General features: G+C 36.5%; 1 protein-coding gene across 2 annotated transcripts in view; it reads right to left on the bottom strand.

Annotated features, from left to right (window-relative positions):
* Positions 1-22,746, bottom strand: part of SPECC1L (sperm antigen with calponin homology and coiled-coil domains 1 like) — a 121,247-nt gene that overhangs the window by 19,022 nt on the left and 79,479 nt on the right. For both annotated transcript variants that reach the window (XM_090257387.1, XM_090257386.1), the window contains exon 13: positions 19,784-19,886. In XM_090257387.1, coding sequence (XP_090113513.1) covers positions 19,784-19,886 — 103 coding nt within the window. The remainder of the gene's footprint in view (positions 1-19,783; positions 19,887-22,746) is intronic.

The raw sequence follows: 22,746 nt of genomic DNA, 5'->3' as shown, positions 1-22,746 counted from the left end.
CCTTGTAGTTGAGCAGGCCTTTGTGACTGCCTTGACAAACAGAATGTGGCAGAAGAGATGCTGTATGACTTCCAAGACTAGGTCATAAAAGGAGAGGGGGTTTTTGCCTGTCTCTCTCTTGGGACATTTGCCCTGGAATGCAGCCAGTGCCCTGTGAGGAGGTCCAGGCTACATACAGAGGCCGCATTTGGGTTTTCGGACTCAGCCCGGTGAAAGTCTCAGCCAACAGCCGCCATCAAACACCAGACATGTGAGGGCGGGAGCCCAAGATGATTTGGCCCTCCAGTGCCTCAAAAGAACTGAGTGGAGTAGAGATGAGCTACCCCCACCAAGCCCCCACTCAAATTGTATACTTATGAGTTAAACGTCATCATTATGTTAAGGCATCAACATTTCAGGTGGCGTTTGCTATATAGCAGTAGATAACCAGACAAGCCTTCTTTCTCCTGAATCTGAAGAGCCCATCTGGAAAGGAAACTACAGTTGTGCCTTGAACAACTCCTCCTCCCCAGGGGGCCAACCCCCAATAGTAAAAAATCTACAGATAACTGACTCTCAAAAAAGTTAACAATGCTTGGTATCCATGAGAAATTGGTTCCATGACCCACCTGAGAATATCAAAATCCACAGATGCTCAAGTCCCTTATATAAAATGGCATGTATCAATGCATACAGTTAGCCTTCCACATTTATTGAAAAAAATCTGTTATTCACAAACTCACACAGTTAAAACCCATGTTGTTCAAGGGTTAATTGTAGCTCCTCTTCCCTATGTTATCTATGGTTAACTACCCTTCCTATAATTATATATCAAGACAGTAATACAGCATCTTTACAAATAACCTGCAGACAGGTCACCCTAAATTTCCTGAATGACCTCAGGCTAAATTCATCTGTGAAAAGACAGAGCATCACGTATAAAATGAAATTAGCCTGTCAAATTTCAACTCCTCTGTGGACTTCACATTATGTTGGCATCCCATCCAGAGTGGGTGAAGCACAAGGGAAAAAAGTAAGATTTCTCATGATATAAATAATAAAGAACTGCATGCTATTTGGGATAATATACATAAAGATTACTTAACAAAGATAACTTAATGATTCTGCTTTTAGCAACATAATTGAGCAGAAATTAAAAATGTTACTTCTCTGATTTCTGTTTCTTAGCACTACTTGTAATAAAAATACTTACCTACTGGAAACTTCCTGAAGAGCCTGTAACACTGTTGGGGAGGAGACAGCTATAAGGTCACCATTTCTGAATGTCTTTCCAAATCTGGGGGCCCTGAATGTACCTCTGAAAGATGATCATCATGAGAAGAGTGAAAACCAGCATTTAAGAACTGGTGTTATATGTAATTCCTCCATTCTTTCACCTGTTATAGGAAAATCTAACTGGTGTCAGCCACGGGGGTAAAAAACTTGACTGAGTGGTATCTCCTCCCACACACTAAGACAGTGAATAAATGAATGAATAGTGATGGTACTAAACAACTACAGCTGACCCTTGAACAACATGACAGTTGTGCCAACCACCTGCACAGTCGAAATCCATGTGTAACCTGAGTTGGTCTCCACAGGACTGGATTCCTAACCACCAGCTGATACTTAACAATGCAGATTTGAACTGCGTTAGTCACCTGGAAAAATGTGTAAGTGAATCTGCATAATCCAAACCTGTGTTGTTTAATGGTCAACTATAATTTTAAAAATTTCAGCCCTGACATTTCTGGAAATAGATGTTAATAGTTGCTGTCAAATCATATTTAAACAGAATGTAAGAAGAACATCATGATTCTGGGAAAACTTTGTTTCCCAGCTGTTATGTTTGGCACTAAAAGGAATCCCCTGAAAACAGGAAACAGTTCTTTCACTCCATTGTGACCATGAGGAGATTGTCTAACTTCCACTGTGCACAAAAAGGACACAAGCCCGGGAAGAGCCCATGATGTGAGCTGTTTCTATTCCCTGGGGCCCCTTGTAGACACGTGAACTTCTTGCCCAGCTGCTGTAAGCTTTCTGGATGAGGATATCATGTCATCAAGACAGACCATGGCAGTTTTGATCGCCTTATTGTAGAGAACTGTGAGTATATGTAAGTCCACATAAAGAATGGGTGGGACTAAAAATCTGGCTATTCTTTTTCCCTTTGTTCAAGTATTTTTAAGTCCTGGAACACAGTGATATTTACAAACAATAAGATCTTTCTGTATGGAACTTAGTTTCCATGCAAAGTGACAATGTAAAATTGAAAGAAAAAAAAAAAGACTTTCAACCTAGATTTGATTCAAATCAAAACCCTTATCTACTGCTTGCACCTTTAAAAAACTTTTTTTAACTCTGGGGAGCCATTTCTGTGACCTAAGATTCCAGTTATAGAAGAGAAAAATTAAATCAACTAAGCTTTACTTTAACTATCAGGAATTCTGAATGTATTATTTTAACTGCACTCTGTCTACTGCCAGAACTCCCAGCTTTTCTAACCTTTCCCATTCCACCCTTCCCTATCCCAGTTCTAACTTGGATCACAAAGAGAGGATGCTAGGATAGGAGAGAAAGAGAAGGAAGGACTGGGGGAAGGGCATTCTATAATGTTTTCCCAAAGGAAATTGAAGACCTCTTTAAAAGGAGTGAGGAGAGGTATCAATAGAAATAGCAGTCCAACCTCAATTTTGGGAAGAAGGGCCATGTATACAGAGGATGCTTCTCTATTTTCTGGCCCCTCCCAGCATGCAGTGACCAAGAATAATCACAAGGAATCTGTGCTTTTGGGGCCAATCTCCTTGTGTGAGGAAAGTTCCCTTTATATAGAAAATTCACTTACCCCCAAAGCTTTGAAATGTTGGGAATGAGTACCTAGCCCAAGGGAGTGTAGCTAACACCAAGAGACTGAGTTATCCAAGTAGACACGAGCAAGTATCATAAGAATACTTCATATGATTTATTAAAAGAACTTCCTTTATTTGTCTATAGACAATCCAATATTTCAAAGGAAGCTATGAAGGACTGAGTTAATTTTATCTGTCCATTAGTTCTTACTCTACTGGCTCTATTCAATCCACAGGGACATACAATTCTGGGAGGCTCAAGGACAAGTGCTCCTTTGTTGTTTAGAGAAAGAGGGTCAGAAAAATAAAAAGGGAACCCTGTGGTGGAACACAGGTTGACCAATCCTCTCCCTAAAAATCAAACATGACCTGGACAAAATTGTCCAAAAAAATCATTTCAGGGCTCTGGAAGTTAATCAGAGGCAAATAAATAGAGAAGCATTGTTCATGAAAAAGAACTAAAATTTCAGGTAAGTACTGGGAGTCTGTGACCCTTTTGATGAAGCTATCTTCACTTTTCCCCTTTAATTAAAAAATATATATATATTGTATGAAGCAATAATTATAACACTGTATTAATGTATTTATAACACAAATAAATTGAATATAGATAACAATAATAGTACAAAAGAAGAGGAAGAAAATGGACCTACACTGGAGCAAAGTTGCTATATTATTTTACCAAATTAAGTCAGAAAAACCTTAAGTGAACTGTGATAAGATGTATACTATAATTCCTAGAGCAATAATTAGGAAAACATCTTTTAAAAATAGTAATATGTTAATATTCAACTATATGCTACCTATAAGAAATGCATTATAAAAATATACATCATGCAAACTATAATTTTTTAAAAAGCTAGAGTAGGTGTATTAATATCAGACAGAATAAGAATAGACTGCAGAGCAAAGAATGTTATCAGGGATAAAGAAGTTCATTTCATAATGACAGAGGTAATTTCTCAAGGGGACATAAACCTTAACATTTATGTACCCAATAAGAGTTTCAAAATATACAAACCAAAACCATTAAAACAATAAGGAGAAATACAGAAACCTGTATTATAGTCAAGAGATTCCAATATACCTTGCTCAACAACTGACAGAGTAAGAAGAGAGAAAATAGTTAAAGATACAGATGTGAACAACAGTCTCAATCAATGGGATCTAATTGACATTTACCGAAATAGCATTTAAAAAAAACTATATACCATGTTCTGGGCCAAAAAATTATCCTCAATAAATTTATAAGACTGATTCAAGTCATAAAGAGTATATTCTCTGACCACAGTGGATTTAAATTAGAAATCAATAACAGAAAGATCCCTGGAAAATCCTCAAGCATTTGGAAACTAAATAATATACTTCTAAATAATCCATGGGTCAAAGATACAAAAGGGAAATTAAATTAGTATTTTTAACTAAATGAAAATGAATATACAATATATCAAAATTTGTGGGATAGCACTAAAGCAGTACTTGTGGGAGAAATTTTCTAGCAATAAGTAACTATAGCAGGAAAGAAGAAAACGTTCAAATCAAGATGACAACTTCTACGTTAAGAAACTAAAGAAAAAGAGCAAATAAAACCCAAAGTAAGCAAAATAAAAAAAAATAATATGGACCAGAGTATAGACCAATGACACAGAAAAACAAAATCAATTAAGGTAATAAGATAAAAAAAATGGTTCATTAATAAATATGATAAACTTTTAGCCAGATTAATCAGGAAAAAAGAGAGAATACACAATTGCAATACCAGGAATGAGAGCAATGACTACACCTCAGATTCTACAAATATCTAAAAAGTAATAAGAAAATATTATGAACAACTTTATGCCAATAAATTCAACTCAGGTGAAATGGACAGATTCCTTGAAAGGAACAAACCAGGATAGTCCTATATATAGTAAAGAAAAAGAAATTGAATTTGTAGTTTAAAAACTTTCCCACACAGAAAACTCCAGGTCCAGGTGGCTTCACTGGAAAATTCTACCCAACGTTTAAGGAAGAATTAATACCAATTATACATAAACTTTTCCAGAAAACTAAAGAAGAGAGAATTCTTCCCGACTCATTCTGTACAGTCAACATTATCCTGAATCCAAATATTGGTAAAGACATTATAAACAAAGGAAACTACAGACCAATATTCCTCATAAACACAGATATAAAAACTTAAAATTTTAGCAAATTCAATTCAACAATATAGGAAAAGGAAAACACATCATAACCAAGTTTGTTTCAGGAATGCAAGGTTGGCTTAACATTCAAATATATCCTAACCAAAAGTTAAAAAAAACTCACTAGGAAAATTAAAAAATAATTACAGATAAAAAAAAAAATTAAAAAATAACATACAAAAACTTAAAGGACACAGCAAAATAAATGTTAAGGGGAGATTTATAGCTGTAAACTCTTACATAATAAGAAATAAGAAAGGTCTCAAAACAACAAACTAACTTTATATCTTAAGGAGCTAGAAAAAGAACAAATTAAACCCAAAGCCATGAGAAGGAGGAAAATAATAAGATTAGAGGAGAAATAAAATAGAGACTAGAAAAAAAAAAAACAGGGAAAAAGCAATAAAGCCAAAAACTGGTTCTTGAAAAGATCAACAAAATGGACAAGCTTTAGCTAGATAAAGAAAAAGAGAACTCAAATTACTAAAATCAGAACTGAAAGTGGAGACACTACTACTGATTCTACAGAAATGAAAAGGATTATAAGAGAAGACTATAAACAATTGATTGCCAACAAATTGAATGACCTAGGTGAAATGAACATAGTCCTATAAACATAAGACCTACCAAGACTGAATTATGAAAAAATAGAAAATCTGAACAGACCTTATCTAGTAAGGAGATTGAATCTGTAATCAAAAGAAAGAAAAGAAAGTCATAGACCTGATTGATGGCTTCACTGGTGAATTCTACCAAACATGTAAAGAAGAAATAAAACCAATCTTTCTCAAACTTTTTCCAAAAACTGAAGAGGAGTGAACACTTCCTAACTCATTCTATGAAGCCAACATTATCTTAATACCAAAGCCAGTCAAAGACACTACAAGAAAGTAAAACTACAGACCAATATCCCTTATGAACACTGATGAAAAATCCTCAACAAAATACTAGCAAACCAAATTCAGCAGCATATAAAAATGATCACACACCATGACCAAGTTTGAATGCAACATATGAAAATCAAAGAATGTAATACACTACATTAACAGAATGAAGGAAAAAAAGCCCACATCATCTCAATTGAAATAGAAAAAGCATTTTACAAAATTCAACATCTTCCATGATAAAAAAATTCTAACAAACTAGGAAAACTACCTCAACATAAAAGCCATATATAAAAAACCCAAGCCAACATCGTACTCAATGGTGAAAGACTGGAAGCTTTTTCCCTAACATCAGAACCAAGCCAAGGATGGCTGCTTTCAACACTTATATTTAACATAGTACTAGAAGTTCCAGCCAGAGCAATTAGGAAAGAAAAAGAAATAAAAGGCATCCAAATTGGAAAGGAAGAAATAAAATTATCTCTGCAGATGAGATGATCTTACGTGTAAAAAAACCCTAAAAATCCACGACAAGCCCCCCTAAACTGTTAGTTAACAAATGAATTCAGCAATGTAGCAGGATACAAAGTCAACACACAAAAATCAGTTGCATTTCTATACACTAAAAATGAGCAATCTGAAAAGGAAATTTACAAAAATAACTCCATTTACAATAGCATTAAAAAAATAAAACCTGGAAATCAACTTAATCTAAGAGGTGAAATCTAGCACAACCACAAAACATGGCTGAAAAAAATTTAAAGACAAATGGCAAGACATCCCATGTCCATGGTTTAAAAGACAATTTGTTAAGATGTTAATACTACCCCAAGCAATCTACAGATTTAATGCAATTCCTATCAAAATCCAATCACATTTCTTTGTAGAAATAGAAAATCTCATTCTCAATTTCATATGGAATCTCAAGGGACCTCAAATAGTCAAATGAATCTTGAAATAGAACAAAACTAGACTCACACTTTCTGATTTCAAAACTTAACTACATAGCTACAGTAATCAAAACAATGTGATACAGTATTCCCCCAGTTATCATGGGTATTATGTTCTAGACACCCCCCCCCCGATAGGTAAAAATCCTTAAAGTAGGAACCTTACATTTATTTTAGTATTTATATATATTTTAAGGCTTTATAAACCCTTCCTACACACTTATAAACCATTCCCAGTCCCTTATTAACCTTTCCCAATCCCTTATTAACCTTTTCCACACTTTTATAAACACTACTTATGTTCTTAAACATATTCTACACTCTTAAACCTACGTACTTTAACGACATATGTATATAGTACCTCAAAATTCCGCCATATAGTGAAAAATCCACGATAAATAATTAAGTATAATATTTTTAAAAATCCTGTGATACAGTGAGGCCGCGATAAGTGAACTGCAATAGGTATAGAGAGGGACTACTGTAAAGACCAACATATATACCAATAGCATAGAATAGAAAGATCACAAATAAACCATAAGGTTATAAACAAACAAATGTATGTATGTATGTATATATGTAAATAGTTTTTGACAGTGGTGCCAAGACTACTCCATTTGTCATTTCAACAAAGTAGTACTGGGAAAACTAGATATGCACATGCCAAAGAATGAAGGTGAACCCTTACCCTTACACCATAACTCATGGAGCAGGGACCTAAAACTCTAACTCTTAGAAGAAAACATGAACTAAGGCTGTACATTGGATTTGGCAATGATTTCTTGGATGTGACACCAAAGACACAGGCAACAAAAGAAAAAGTAGACAAATTGGATTACAAAAATTAAAAATTTTGTTTATCAAAAGGTACTATCAACAGAGTAAAAAGGCATCCTGCAGAATGGGATAAAATTATTGCAAATCATATACCTGAGAAGAGATTAATATTCAGAATATAGAGAGAAATCCTACAACTCAACAACAAAAATAAACAACCTTGTTCAAAACTGGGCAAAGGACAGGAAGTGACATTTCTCCAGTGAAGATATATAAAAGGCCACTAGCATATGAAAAGATGTGCAACATCACTAATCATTAAGGAAATGAGATACTAGTGTACTATACACTGAAATATGGTTAAGATAAATTTTATGTGTATTTTACCACAATAAAAGACTTTGTAAAATAAATGATGTAATTCTCCATATTAACAAATTAAAAAAGAAAAATCTTATGGTCATTTCAACAGATACAGAAAAAGCATTTGATTAAAGAAGTTTAATAGATTAAACTTCTATTCCTGATTAAAAAAACAAAGAACAAAAACTCTCAGCACTCTGCGTATAGAAGGGAACTTTCTCAACCTGATTAAGGGCACCAACAAACCTAGAGCTAATGGCATACTTAATAATAGTAAAAGACTGAATGCTTCCCCCTAAGGTAGGGATCAGCAAACTATGGCCCTCCTGACTATTTTGATTTAAACACAGCCATTAATATTCATTTATCCCTGGAAAACTTTGAGGTACATGGCAGAGTTGAACAGCTGCAACAGAGACTTTTGACCCACAAAGTTTAAAATATTTACCATTTCGTCTTTTAAGAAAACAATTTGCTGACCTTTGCCTGAAAATCAGAAACCGGACAAGGATAGCTGCTCCTATCACTTCTACTCAACATTGTAATATTGTACTGGAGTTTCTAGCCAGAAAAATAAGGCCACACACAAAAAAAGGACATCAAGATTGTAAACGAAGAATTAAAACTGTCCTTAGTCACAAATGGCAAAATTATTTACAAAAAAATATGATGCAATTCATTTTCCCCCTTTCTCATAATTACTAGCTACCTAGTACTTATAACTCAGAAAAGCCTTCCTAGACCCCATTAAAAGTAACCACTATTTTGACATATCATAATAGATTGATCCTACTGCTTTGGGGGCTTCAAGTAACTCACACAGTTTGCACTTTTTTATACATATAGATGTGGCTGCTTCTCCTCAATATTATGTGTGTGATTCATCCATGTTGAAATATTTTGTTCTTTTTTGTTTCCATACAGTTCCCTCACCTCCCAGGGCTCCAATTACACATGTGTTAAACCTTCTATTATGTTGCATATGTCTATTACACTCTCATGTATTTTATTTCTTGTCATCTCTGAGTGCAATGCATTGTAGATATTTTTAACTGATCAATCCTCCAATTCACAAACACCGTGTCTAGTGTGTTGGTAAATGTATGTATTGAAGTTAATAAGTACAGCTAATGTATTTTTTAGTTCTAAAATTTCTATTTTATAGATTCCAATTCTCTGGTAAAATTCTCTCTCTCTTCATCTATTTTCTTGAACACATTAATCAGTCATTTTAAAAGCCTAGGAGTTCTAATATCTGCATCACCTGAAGTCTTTCCTACTAATCATTTCTTCTGATTTTCAGTCATCTGATTTTTTCCCCCCCTTTGGCATGCTTGGTATTTTTGATGGAATGTGAGACATTGTGTATCAGAGTTAGATGATGGCACCTCTGTCCAGAGAGGTTTTAAGTTTCTTCTTTTAGGCAACCGGAGTAAGGAATGATCACCTTGATCTAATCAGAAAAGTTTTGAAGCTGAATTTCAAGCTGATCTCTTTCAGCCAACTTATTTGTAAGGCATAGTTTGTTTGAGCCCTCTACTAAAATCCTGTGATATTTGCCAGGGTCATTCCTCTTTGGCTGGCCTTGAACTCTACTTTTTGTCTCTGTACTATGAGAACAAAAGTAGTGCTTAAGTTTTTATCCTCATGACAGTAGTTTCCTGCTGAATTTCTCTAAGTCTACCACTACACATCTTAGGATATAACAAATAACTTGAGGGCAAAAACTAAGTTCACTACTCTGAGATTGTCTTTTCCCTAGGATTCTGGACCCTCAAATCTTAGCTGCCTTCACAGCTCTGAATTCAAATTTTAGTCCTCCTGCTAAGTAATTCTGAAACAAGTTCTGGACCACTGGCCTTCTGTTTGGCCTAAGCCCCATGTCAGGATCTAGCAAATTCTCCAAGAGCTTAAAAAAGCAAGGGTAAATACAGTGTACAACTCAATGTGTTTTCTTTCTTTTTTTAAGTAAATTTCTGTGCTTTTTGTTTGTTTTTAAGAGAGACGGGAAGGAAGGGAGAAAGAGAGGAAGGAAAACATTGATCAGTTACTTCTCACAGGTGCCCCGACTGGAACTGAACCCACAACCTAGGCATGTGCCCTAACTGGGAATGAAACCTGCAACCTTTCAGTATGTCGGATGATGCCCAACCAACAACTGAGCCACATTGCTCAGGGTTCAATATGTTTTCTTTCTCTCTGCAGTTTTGGCTCCTGCCAAATTTGTCCTGGCTGCCTTGATTAATCCTCAATGCTTTAAAAGGTTTTTTGTTATTGTTTTTTTGTATTTTAAACAACTTTTATAGTAATTGTCAGATTTGGTCTGACATTCTCTTATAACCATAAACATAAGTTCATATTGAATTTTAATTATTAATATGTATTCTACTTACTAGTCCAAGGCTTCCTGAGAATATTAACTACCTTCTTATAACCCAATTTGTTTCAACATCCAGCACATCGTTTGGCTCAGAGCTTAATATGTATTTGATAAGTTAATTTTTATACTAGGAAAAACTGGTAGAATGTAAGTAAAGCAAAGCATTTCTAGATCACTCGTGCCCATCAATTCTGATTCCACTAATCTCCACTAAGAAATACACAATCTTTTCTTCCTCAGCCCAAACACTAATGGGTAAATCTCTCAATAAAACTGAATATTCTTAATGTCTATTTGAGATTAAATTACCTCAGGCAGTACTAAAAGCTTTTGTTCATTTATTAAAACTATTCTGTACTAGAGTAGTAATATTTTTTTCTGATATATCGCCTCGGACAAGGGAAACAAAAGAAAAATAAACAAAATGAACTATATCAAACTAAAAAGTTTTTGCACGGCAAAGGAAATTATCAACAAAATGAATAGACAACCCATTGAATGCAAGAACATATTCACCAATAATACATCTGATAAGGAGTTAATATCCAAAATTTATAAAGAACTTAAAAAACTCAACACCAAAAAGATAAACAATCCAATTAAAAAATGGACAAAGGACCTGAATAGACACTTTTCCAAAGAGGACATACAGACGGCCAACAGACATATGAAAAGATGTTCAGTGTCACTAATTATCAGAGAAATGCAAATTAAAACCCACAATGAGATATCACCTTAGAACTGTCAGAATGGCTACCGTCAATAAGTCAACAAACAAGTGTGGAGAAAAGGGAACCCGCTGTGCACTGTTGGTGGGAATGCAGATTGTTGCAGCTGCTGTGGAAAGCAGTATGGAATTAAGTTCAAAAAATTAAAGCCCTGGTTGGTGTGGCTCAGTGGACTGGGCACCAGACTGTGAACCAAAGGGTCGCCAGTTCGATTCCCAGTCAGGGGCAAATGCCTGGGTTGCTGGCCAGGTTCCCAGTTGGGAGCACGGAAGAGGCAACCACACATCGATGTTTCTCTCCCTCTCTTTTCTCACTCCCTTCCCCTCTCTCTAAAAATAAATAAACAAAATCTTTAAAAAAAATTTTAAATAGAACTGACTTATAACCCAGTAATTCCATTTCTGGGCATACATTTGAAGAAACCTGAAACACTTATTCGAAGGAATACATGCACCTCTGTGTTCGCTGCAATATTTACAACAGCCAAGATCTGGATGCAGCCCAAGTGTTCATCAGTGGATGAGTGGATAAAAATGCTGCAGTCCTTTTACACAATGCATACTACTCGGCCATTAAAAAAGAAGGAAATCTTACCCTTTGCGACAGCATGGATGAACCTGGAGACCATTATGCTAAGTGAAATAAGCCAGTCAGAGAAAGACCCATACCACATGATTTCACTCATATGTGAAATCGAATGAACAAAATAAACTAACACACAAAATGGAAAGAGACTCATAGATAGTGAACAGACTGACAGCTGTCAGAGGGGAGGGAGGTTACAGGGCCGGGTGCAAAAAAGGTGAAGGGATTAAGTAAAAGAAAGCCCCCCAAAACAAAAACAAAAACAAAAGTCACACGCACACACACAAACACACACATACACACACACACACAATCCTCACAGACACAGACAACAGTACTGTGATTACAAGCGGGAAAGAGGGTTGGGGGAAGACAGAAGAGGGTATAGGGAGGAAAATGGTGATGGACAGAGACTTGACTTGGGGTGGTGAACACAAAATACAATATATAGATGATGCGTTATAGAACTGTACATCAAAACCAATATAACTTTATTAACCAATGTTACCCCAATAAATTCAATAAAATATAAAAGTTTTTTAAAAACTGTTTTGTACTAGATTAAGTGATTTCATTATCCTTTGTGCTAACTAATCCATTTCTAGGTCTGGCATTTTATCAGATAACAAGGATATTTTTCATCCAAAAGTAAAGCTCTCTTTTATTTATTTATTTATTTATATTTTTATTTATTTTCAGAGAGAAGGGAAGGAAGGGAGAAAGAGGGGGAGAGAAACATCCATGTGTGGTTGTCTTTCACACCCCCCCAAGTGGGGACCCAGCCTGCAGCCCAGGCATGCGGCCCGACTGGGAACTGAACCGGTGACCCCTTGGATCACAGGTCAGTGCCCAATCCACTGAGCCACCCCAGTCAGGGCAAGCTCTCTTTTAAATTAACCTTTAGAGGCTATAAGAGAAGTTATTAAATATGAAATTTAGAACCAAAGAAAAGTTTGCTGAAAGCATAAATTGTTTTCTTCTATAACCTGGTTACTTTCATATAATCAATCTTATATTGTCAATCCCTAGAGAACCAGCTAAAAGAACTGAAAGTAGCTGCCTCTGGGAAGCAGAAATTACAAAGGTGATGTAATCGTGCAGTGGGTTATCACTTCTCTTTAAAAGTACTTAAAAATTATTAGAGTTAATTGCATACTTAAATTTTAATGTTAAAACATAATTGGGTACTAACTGAAGTACTGATTTTAAAATAAGGGGAAGACATAATCCTTAAAGCAATAGTTACAAAGGTTGTTTATATAATGCCATGAACTCATGATACAGCCTTAAGGAAGTAATTTATCCTTGTGGAGATTTCAGTCCTGCATTTGTAAACCTGACAGTAAGAATGTCTTGGCCTTTTCAACAGTAATATTCTAATATTCTAAAACATCAGTGAACAATAAGTGGCAGGGCACAATTTAAGAGAGAAAAATGTAATTGTTAGATAAAAGGCCAACTCACAAGGGCTTGTTTTGTAATGGGTGGTTAATGAAATTACAGTGATTAGTACAATTATTTTAGGATGACTCTTAAGAGAGTTAAAGGAAGGCGATACGGGTATTAGGGAATCTATCTCCGTCAATTAGACAGCTCCTAGATATAAAGCATGCATGGTCCAAACATTAATGATGCATTTGGGGCCTGAGAGAACAGTACGTGCTAATTGTCACGTAAGAGCTCCTGCTCTAGTGAGCTAGTCAAGTGTCACAACCTGCCCTTTCCTGCAGATTGTGAATAGCAGAGACCAAACAAATGGTCCTAAACGGCTAGCTCCAAAGATGGGTATGCTCACCCATATTTACAGCTAGATAAGCAAAGGGCTCTGGTACTTCTTATAGAGTTCTTAACAAACCCAGAGCTCTATCAGATACTTTTTTAGTTTAAAAAGGTTTCACATTTAGAATATCCAATTTTAACTCACAGACCTTGAAATAAAATAACCAGCATCCTGTCTACTTTTAAACAGCAAGAACAGATATCTGCCTTTCAGGAAACAAAAGCCAGACAAACAAAAAGCCATATATCTAATATGTCATTACAGAAGTGATCACAGAAAGCAAGCAAGGAAGCATTAAGACTGGTTAGTGTAAAAAAAGGTTCTTCTCTATATATGTTAACTACCCTGTTTTACATTATATTTCCTCCTACATAGTACATACCCAGTAAATTAAAAAACTTAAAATTATTTATTGAAGTTCTTAAGTAATTGATGTGTGTATTTATTTTTTAACCTAACACAATTTACCTTAAAATCATAGACTCAAAGAATTCATGTGGGAAGGAACCAAGAGATATTAGTTAAATCATTGATTTAATGTTTGAACTATCTCAATCAACTTGATTATTTACCGTAATTATTTAATCAATGTGATGGTTGGCAGAGTTCCATAATGAAAGGAGGTATTTTATAATGATAAAAAATGACTCAATTCAAGTAATATTCTAGGAAAACTTAAAGCTTATGTTAGAATAACATAGAATAATTTTAAATAAAATAACTTAAAAGTCTATTAAATGCATAGCATATGCTGGAAAATGTATGTGACTCCCTCAGTTACTCCTCCATTTTAGTGGAGGAAACTGAGGCTCAAAAAGGCTAAGTAGTTTTTGTAAGGTTGCACCGTAAGGAGCAGAGCTAACATTCAAAGCTTATCTGACACTCAAGTCCAAGATCTTAATCACTACTCTATGGGTGATTATTATTTTTAGTCTATGAATCACCTGCAGTGCTTTTAAAAACGCAGATTCCAGGGTTTCACTTTATACCTCTATATTATACATCTTTAGGGTGGGTCTTAAGAATCTGTGGGACTTCCAGTCAGGATGGAGGCATAGGTAGACAAGCTTTGCCTCCTTGAGCAACTATAGAAAGAATTACAAGGAGATCTCAAAACAAGCAACCGCCAGAACCATCAGAAAATTGAGCTATATGGAAGTCTGACAACGAAGGATTTAAAGAAGCCACATTCATCCAGAAGGGAAGGAGTTGCAGAGATGGGGTGGAGAGGTGGTGTGGCTAGGACAAGTGGCGGCAAATGGACAGTCCCACATTCACGTGTAGTGGATAAAAATCGAGAGGAATACCCTGCGAGCAAGCGACCCCAGCCCCAGGTCAGACCACGCAGCCCAGGATTCCAGCACTGGGAAGATAAACCCCCATAACCTCTGGCTATAAAAACGAGTAGTGGTTGGGGCAGCAGAAGAAACTGCCAGATTTTAGCTGCTTTAAGGGTCCACATGATCTTAGAATATAGGCAAACCCCAGGGCAGCAATTGGAAGGGTGCCAATCACATACGGGAATAGGGTGAAGTGACTGGAAATGGGACAAGTCCCAGGCAAATCACCAGAAGCCAGGCAGAGGCATTATTTTAGAGAGGAGAAGGGAGGGAGAAAGAGGGGGAGAGAAACACAGATGTGAAAAAGAAACATCAATTGGTTGCCTTGCATACAACCCTGACCAGTGACCAAACCTGCAACCCAAGCATGTGCCCTGACTGGGAATTGAACCGGTGACCTTCCAGCTTGTGGGATGACACCCAACCAACTGAGCCACACCAGCTCAGGCCCTTCTTGTCCACTGGTGTGAGTAGACAAAAGCTCACTCTAGAAAAAGAGACAGACATGCAAACTGACAACATCAATTCCCTTGTGATATACCCTGTGAGACTTGGGAACACAAGGAAAATGAGTCACAGATGCAAGACCCCCAAAGAATATACCCTGAGATACACAAAACACTCTGTTCTGTATCAGGTTCAAATCAAGGAACAGCTTGGTTCCATGAGCTCTGTGAGGAGGGAGTAATGGGGAGGAGCACGTGTGAGGGATGAACCCTCACAGGGAAGAAGTGGAGCAAAAACAATTTTGCACAGATGCTAACTTCTAAACTAAAGGAGCAGATGCTCTCCAGATGGGAGGGATAGAGTGAGAGGATAGAGGGGCATTTGGGGCCAAGGTGAAACCAGGATTTCACAAGAATAAGGGACCTACATGGGGTCCAGATCAATCATAAGGGGTCTTATTCTCTATGCCAAGGATCTTGGACTTTAACCAAATGACCAAGAGGAAGTAGCTTAAAGAGAAATAAGCAGATCACAGTTTCAAACCATTCTGGCAGCAGAGTTGAAGAACAGGAGGATGAGAAAATTACTTAGGTCCATGTAAAAACCTTGTATACAACATTCATTGCAGCATTGTAGCCAAAACAACCCAGAAGTCCATTAACAGATGAATGAATAACAAAATGTGGTATATCTATACAATGGGATATTATTCAGCCATAAAAGAGTGAAATATTGATAACATGCTAAAACACAGAGGAACCTTGAAAACATACTAAATGAAAGAAGTCAGTCACAAAGGACCACATATCGTGTAATTCCATTTATGTAAAGTGCGCAGAATAGACAAAGTTATAGAGACAAAAAGGAAATTAATGGTTGCTTGCAGCAAATGGGGAGTGACTGGTAATGGGTAAGGGATTTCTTTTGGGGTTATGAAGATACTCTAAAATTGTTCATGGCAATGACTGTACAACTCTGTGAATACACTAAAAAACAATCAAATGTACATTGTGGGTGAATTTACTCTTATATGAGGTATATTGTAATAATTTATGCTTGATGTTTCAGTTCTAAATCAAACTTGTAGCCACCAGCATTAATGTTGTTGCTACTAAGCAAAAGCTGAGACGATGGGTTTTATACCTGCTTTCAGGTCTGGAATATCAGTCTTTTAAGCTGGAGTTCTATTTTGGTTTCTTTCACTTAGCCTATTTTCAAAGTTTAGCCATGTTATAGCATATATCAAAATTTCCAATCCATTAACAAAGGATGCCTTCCAGTTACGTAGATTTTCTTTAATTTCTTTCAGCAACTTCTTGTAGTTTTCAGTGTATAAGCCTTATGCTCCCTTGCTTAAATTTATTTCCAAGTATTTTATTCTTTTTGATGCTTTTAAAAATGGAGGTATCTTAATTTCTTTTCAGTTTTCTTTGCTAGTATATAGAATTCAAGTGATTTATACTCTGACCTTATATCCTACAACATTGCTGAATTTACGAACTCTAACAATTTTATGTAAACTCTTTAAGGTTTTCTAGGTATCAATCATGTCATCTGCAAATAGAAATAATTTTATTCTTCCTTTTCAATGTCTTTTCTTTCTTTCTCTTTTTGCATTCCTGGGATAACTCCCACTTGGTCATGGTGTATAATTCTTTTTGGGGGGGGGCGGGGCGGGGGATTAGGCAATGGGTTTATTGAGGGGGAAAAAGGGGGAAGTAGGGAGGGGAGAGGCCCGTAGGAGCAAGGGGAATGGGGAGCAGAGAATGGGGACTCTCAGTCCTCCTCGTGGGCCAACAGGAGTCCCTTAATTCTTTATATTTACTGCTGGATTGTATTTGTCAGTGTTTTGGTGAAGATTTCTGTGTTGTAGTCTTTACTTGTAATTATCTTTTCCCGACTTTGTTATCAGGGCAACACTGACCCCACACAGAATGAGTTAAGAATGTTCTCTCTTCTATTTTTGGAAGAGATTGAGAAAGACTATATGTTTGGTAGAATTTAGCACTAAAGCCGTGTTAGTCCGGGGCTTTTCTTTGTTGGAGGTTTTTGATAACTAACTCACTCTCTTTAGTTGCTACAGGTCTATTTTCTTTCTTCTCCAGTCCATTTTGAGAGTTTGCATATTTCTAGGAATTTGTCCATTTCATCTAGGTTATCTAATTTTCCAGCATACAATTGTTCATAGTATTCCTTTTTAATCTTTTTTTTCCTCTAAAATTATTGGTCATGGTCTCTTTTACTTAATTTTAGTAATTTTAGTCTTCTCTTCTCTTTTGTCAATCTAGCCAAACATTTGTTGATTTGCTGTCTTTTCAAAGAACCAAATTTTAGTTTCATTTTATTTTCTCTGAGTTTCTATTTCCTTTACTTCTGCTCTAATCTCTATCGTTTCTTTCCTTCTGCTTGCTATGAGTTTAGTTTGCTCTTTTTATCCCTTACCCCTACTTTCTTAAGGTGAAAGGTTAGGTTATTGAATTGAGATTTTTCTTCTTTTTAAGGCAGGTGTTTATAGTTATAAATTTCCCTCTGAGAGCTGCTTCCGACACCTCCCAAGAGTTTTAGTATGTTGTGAATTTTCCTGCTGTTATTAATTTCCACTTTCATTCCACTGTGATCAGAAAATACTTTGTATAATTTCAGTCTCTTAAAGTATATTGAGACTGATTTTATAACTCAACATATAGCCTATACTGGAATATTCTTTGTGTACCTGAGAAGAATGTATACTCTGCTGTTTTTGGGTAGAGTGTACCACAGAAATCTTATAGGTCTAGTTAGTATATAGTTTATATACGTAGTATATAGTTCAAGTCTTCTATGCCCTTGCTGATTTTCTATCTAGTTGTATCCAAATCATTTACTTTTTATTTTTTGCTAACAATTTTTTTATTGTGTTAAAATACACATTAACATAAAATCTATCATTTTAACCATATTTAAGTGTACAGTTCAGTGGCGTTAAGTACACTGACATCACCACCACCTATCCCCAGAACCTTTTCACCTTGCAAACTGAAACTCTGTACTCTTCAAACAATAATTTCTCACTGGTCCCTGCTTCCAAACCCTGGCACCACCATTCTACTTTCTGTCTCTATGAATCTGGCTACTCATATAAGTGGACTCATAAATATTTATTCTTTTGCGTAGGGTTTATTTTATCTAATACAATGTCTTTAAGGTTCGTCATCTGTGAAATGTGTTAGAAGTTCTTCCCTTTTTAAGGATGAGTAATATGCCACTGTATATGTATATTGCACTTTGTTTATCCATCTGCTAGACACTTGGATCACTTCTATCTTTTGACTACTGTGAACAGTGCTGCTATGGACATGGATGTACAAATGACCTCATCCAGTCTAAGCTTTCAATTATTTTGGGTAGGTATATATACATTAGAAGTGGAGCTACTGGATCATATAATAATTCTATGTTTAATTTTTTGAGTAACCGCTACACTTTTTTCTACAGCCACTGCAGTGCACAAGCATTCTAATTTCTCCACATTCTTGCCAACACTACTCGTCTCCTTTGTACCTAATGGAAGCTGGAGACACGTAGACACTTAGCAAATGCTCATGGATTACTATGACTTCCTGAGAATTGAAAGTCCATTCCAGTACACTTGGCTCTCTACGCCTAAATGAGCTGAAGATCACTGCTTGAAGTCATGTATGAATTTGTCCAAAAGGGACTTCCTTATGCCAGATCTTAATCTGGTCCTCCACTACTTATTAACTCTTTTACATAAAAATTATCAGAAAATATTATAGCTAGATCTTATATGTCATTTTGGTGAGATAAGAATTCATGTAATGAGATCAAAAATATGAACTTTAATACCCTTCTCGTGCTGTATTTCTGTGTGGTTGCACCGAAATATGAAAGGCAACTGAGAACACTGGCTGAAGGCTGGGAAGAGTCTCTGTAACTAAAATCATATGTGAGGACACCGAAAATCTAACTATACTTTTTAGCAGTCTAGTGGATATATTTTAGAGCTTTCTATTGTGTGTAGAATGAGGATTTCCTCTCTAAATATCATATTTAACATCACTTAAAATAAAATAGCGAAAGGGGAGAGACAGACACAGACAGGGGAGGAAAGGGCAGGCTATTAAAATAGTCCAGATGCGAAATGATTAGGGCACAAATACAGCACAGTAGGAAGGGGGAAATATTACGAAAACAACTTAGGCCTAAGGAAAACTTCAAACATAATAATTAAAATATTAAAGTAAAATAAACATACTTTCACTCTTAAGTCCAGATGAGACCTCGACAAAAGCATTTTCACCAGGACTTACATACGAAAGTGCTACAACAGCCGAGTAACAGTACTGCAAAGGTGCGCTACTCTGGAAAGTAAGAAACTTGTTTAAGTAACACCACCGAATTCCAAGTACATTTTCAATGGATTAAATGTATTCCTGAAATTCAGTATAGGACTCATCATTTCTAATGTGAGATGTAGTAAATATACACCCCAGTACTTGATCTGGCAATTGCTCATGTGGGACAAAAACCATGGTTACCTGATAGCCTTCTGTTTTCTTCTGACACCACTTTAGCAAGGCGTTTCTCTTTGATCCTCCATATTCTCTTGCCAAGGCTGAGAGAGGGTCCTTCCTTTCTTCCCTGATGAATGAAAATAAGAAACCCGAAGCTGAAATATTTTTTATTGGAGCACCATTATCAACCAGAAATCCAACAAACAGAAAAGAACAGCATCGGTTTGCGTTCTTGAAGAGGATAAATGCACACACGAAGAATCCACAGGCATCATGTAGCTTTTCATTCATGTGATTTTACTTTTCAATTTTTACCGGGTCCCCAGAGACCCACCACTGTCAGGACTTTCTGCTATCTGAAGAGAGGGACTCTACTCATTACCCACATGAAAGCTGGTGAAGATGCAGTACACATGCATTCACAATTAATGGAATGCATTTCAGGATGCTCAGAAGGGGGAAAAGTCAACCTGATACTGGCAGTATCTGAAAACCGTCAGCGCTGCCTTTCATTCAATGTCTTACCTTTCCATAATCTTTGTGCTCTGGTTTTATTTTACTCATTTTGGTTCCACCTTTATGTCTATAATCATTTCACCTTAAAAAAAATCATTTATTGTAAATACAAAAGACAATGTTATGCAAGGAGAAGAATTATAAGGCACAGTTCCTGCCTTCGAGGTGCTTAGGAAAAGCAAGTAAGACAAAAGATGGCAATAAACATCCACACACTATCTCAGGTGTGTTACTGCTAAGTTGTACGCTCTTTGTTGACTGTAGATGATTAGAATTTTACCTTGCATGGAAAATGGAATTTTTCTGTGACCTCACTCATTCAACACCCGCTATTGAGCACCACTGTGCCAGGCAACGTGCAACTGCTGGACAAGGGATTGTGAACAACACAGGGCCCTGACCCCGCAAGGAATTTCAGAGTTTACTATAGGATGGACATACTATAGAAGCTTGGGGGGAAAATTCAATGTAACTCATTTTAAAAATTATACGTAGGACACTTTAGAGCACTGTTAATTGCCTTGGAGGCAGAATAAATATCCTGCCCCAGACGAGACACTGAATCAAAAAAAGATTTTGTGAGCAAGGGAGGCATCCAACTGTATCCTACTCATTAAACACTAAACTCCCCTGTCCAGCAGCTACTTTAGAAGTAGAACAGAACATTAAGGAATTCCTGGAGGGGAAGCTTTGTAAAATAACCTGCTTGTTGACAAATGGCATACTTGTAAAAACTTGGCCTATTTTTAAATGCTTATTTTATAAAGGAGAGATTCCAGTCCCAAGTTCCATAAACTTAAGCCCACTAAGTGCCCTAGAGGTTATTACATTACAAGTGGCTTAGTATTCTTCAGCGCGTTGATTTCTGTCTGTATTTACTCTTCAGAATACGTTAGGAAATCAAAGAATACACATTTAGAATTGAAGCTTTTCCAACTGAGAGGTACACTGAAAAAGCACCAATTTTTACTGTATCTTAGAACCAAAATTAAACACAAAAATATTTCAATATGCAGTTAAGACTGTTGCCATGAAGAAATATACTTTTATGTTCCTGCTTTGGTTTAAATGGTTCAAAGAAGTTTGTTATAACACTACTGAATATAGAAAAAGAGAATAAAGATTAAAAATTTAAGATAAGTGAATGAATGCAAGCCCCACCCCTAAAAAATGTCTCCATCATGCTTAAAATCAAAGTATCTACTATAATCAATGTGAAAAGTTCCCTCTGGCTCACACCAGATCTGTTTTATTATAGAAACAGCATAGCAAGAATCAAAGAAAGAGTAAACTTCATAGACACAATAAGAAGCTGCAGAAAAGAGCCTCTTGAGAGTTGGCGGGTTGTCTCTTAAAACTTCTTCATTGTAAGACGAGGAAACAAAGGCCAGGAGAGCACAGCGTCTCAGTGGGAGAACCAGGTGCCCTTCCCACAGGTACAAAGACGAGTACGAACAGCAGTCCCCCCTGGTCAGCCGGGGCAGAGAGCGACTAACCCGCATGACTGCAGCCCTACTTACCCCAACGGTGCACCGCTCATGGGACCACTATTCTAAGAGGCTTGTCCCCTAGAGGCAGGGCTTTACTTTAAAAGTAAGTATATAATTTGAGTCTGAGAGGCCAAATATCCACTCTGTCCTCAAACCTGTAAGTTAGTACATGGCTAAATTTCTGAAACCCATCCCTATCCTGCCTTCAATTCCTAATACGTCTTAATTGTTTTTAATTCCTTTTTATGCTTAATTCCGCCTATGAGTTTTTCCTCATTCCTATAAACAATGTATGCTAAATTTTGACATCTATTATCTTCTTCTAAATTATAAATATTTCTTAGTCCCAAATAACTTCTGACATAAGAGAAACAGGAATAAGAATAAAATATACTACTACATTTTCATGTATTGTTTCTCAATTATTAACACAGCCTCATGTTCTGAGCATCCAATCTAAACAATCAGGGCCACCTTTGGTAGCTCTCATTCTTTCATTCCTTTTCTAATTAATCATATTTCTGTTTGAAAAACCTCCTGCGTCCAACCCTCCCTTCACTTTTTCCACTGCTATCACCCAGGTCCACGCTTGAAAACTTTGTCACAGAAACAATATCCTTTAGCTGCTTTCCTCAACTTTGTTCAGAGTAATCCTTGCATCATCTCATACTAATTTATTTACCCCACTTTATAGCTACCACCACATCAAAGTGACTCAATTTGACTTTAAAGAGGTTCCACTGCTCAGCCACACCCTGCCTAGTCAATCTTCTCCCACTGCCCCGATGCGGTAGGTACTCACCTTCCTCTGGCTTTCTGTGCCCATCCTCTCTGCGTGCAGTACCCCCTGCTTGCTGATTCGTCCTTTGTACATTCCCTCGTCGCTGGCCTTGACCGTCCTGTCCAACCCCCATCCCCATTCAAATTCCACTTTTCTAAACTTCCCTAACATTCCACCCACAGCCCTAGTATTTGAATTTC

This window comes from Furipterus horrens, unplaced genomic scaffold (assembly GCF_987537825.1).
Source record: "Furipterus horrens unplaced genomic scaffold, mFurHor1.1.pri manual_scaffold_11, whole genome shotgun sequence".
In the NCBI taxonomy this organism is placed as follows: domain Eukaryota; kingdom Metazoa; phylum Chordata; class Mammalia; order Chiroptera; family Furipteridae; genus Furipterus; species Furipterus horrens.
The sequence above is the reverse complement of the archived record's forward strand: the minus strand, read 5'-3'. Positions and strand labels throughout refer to the sequence as shown.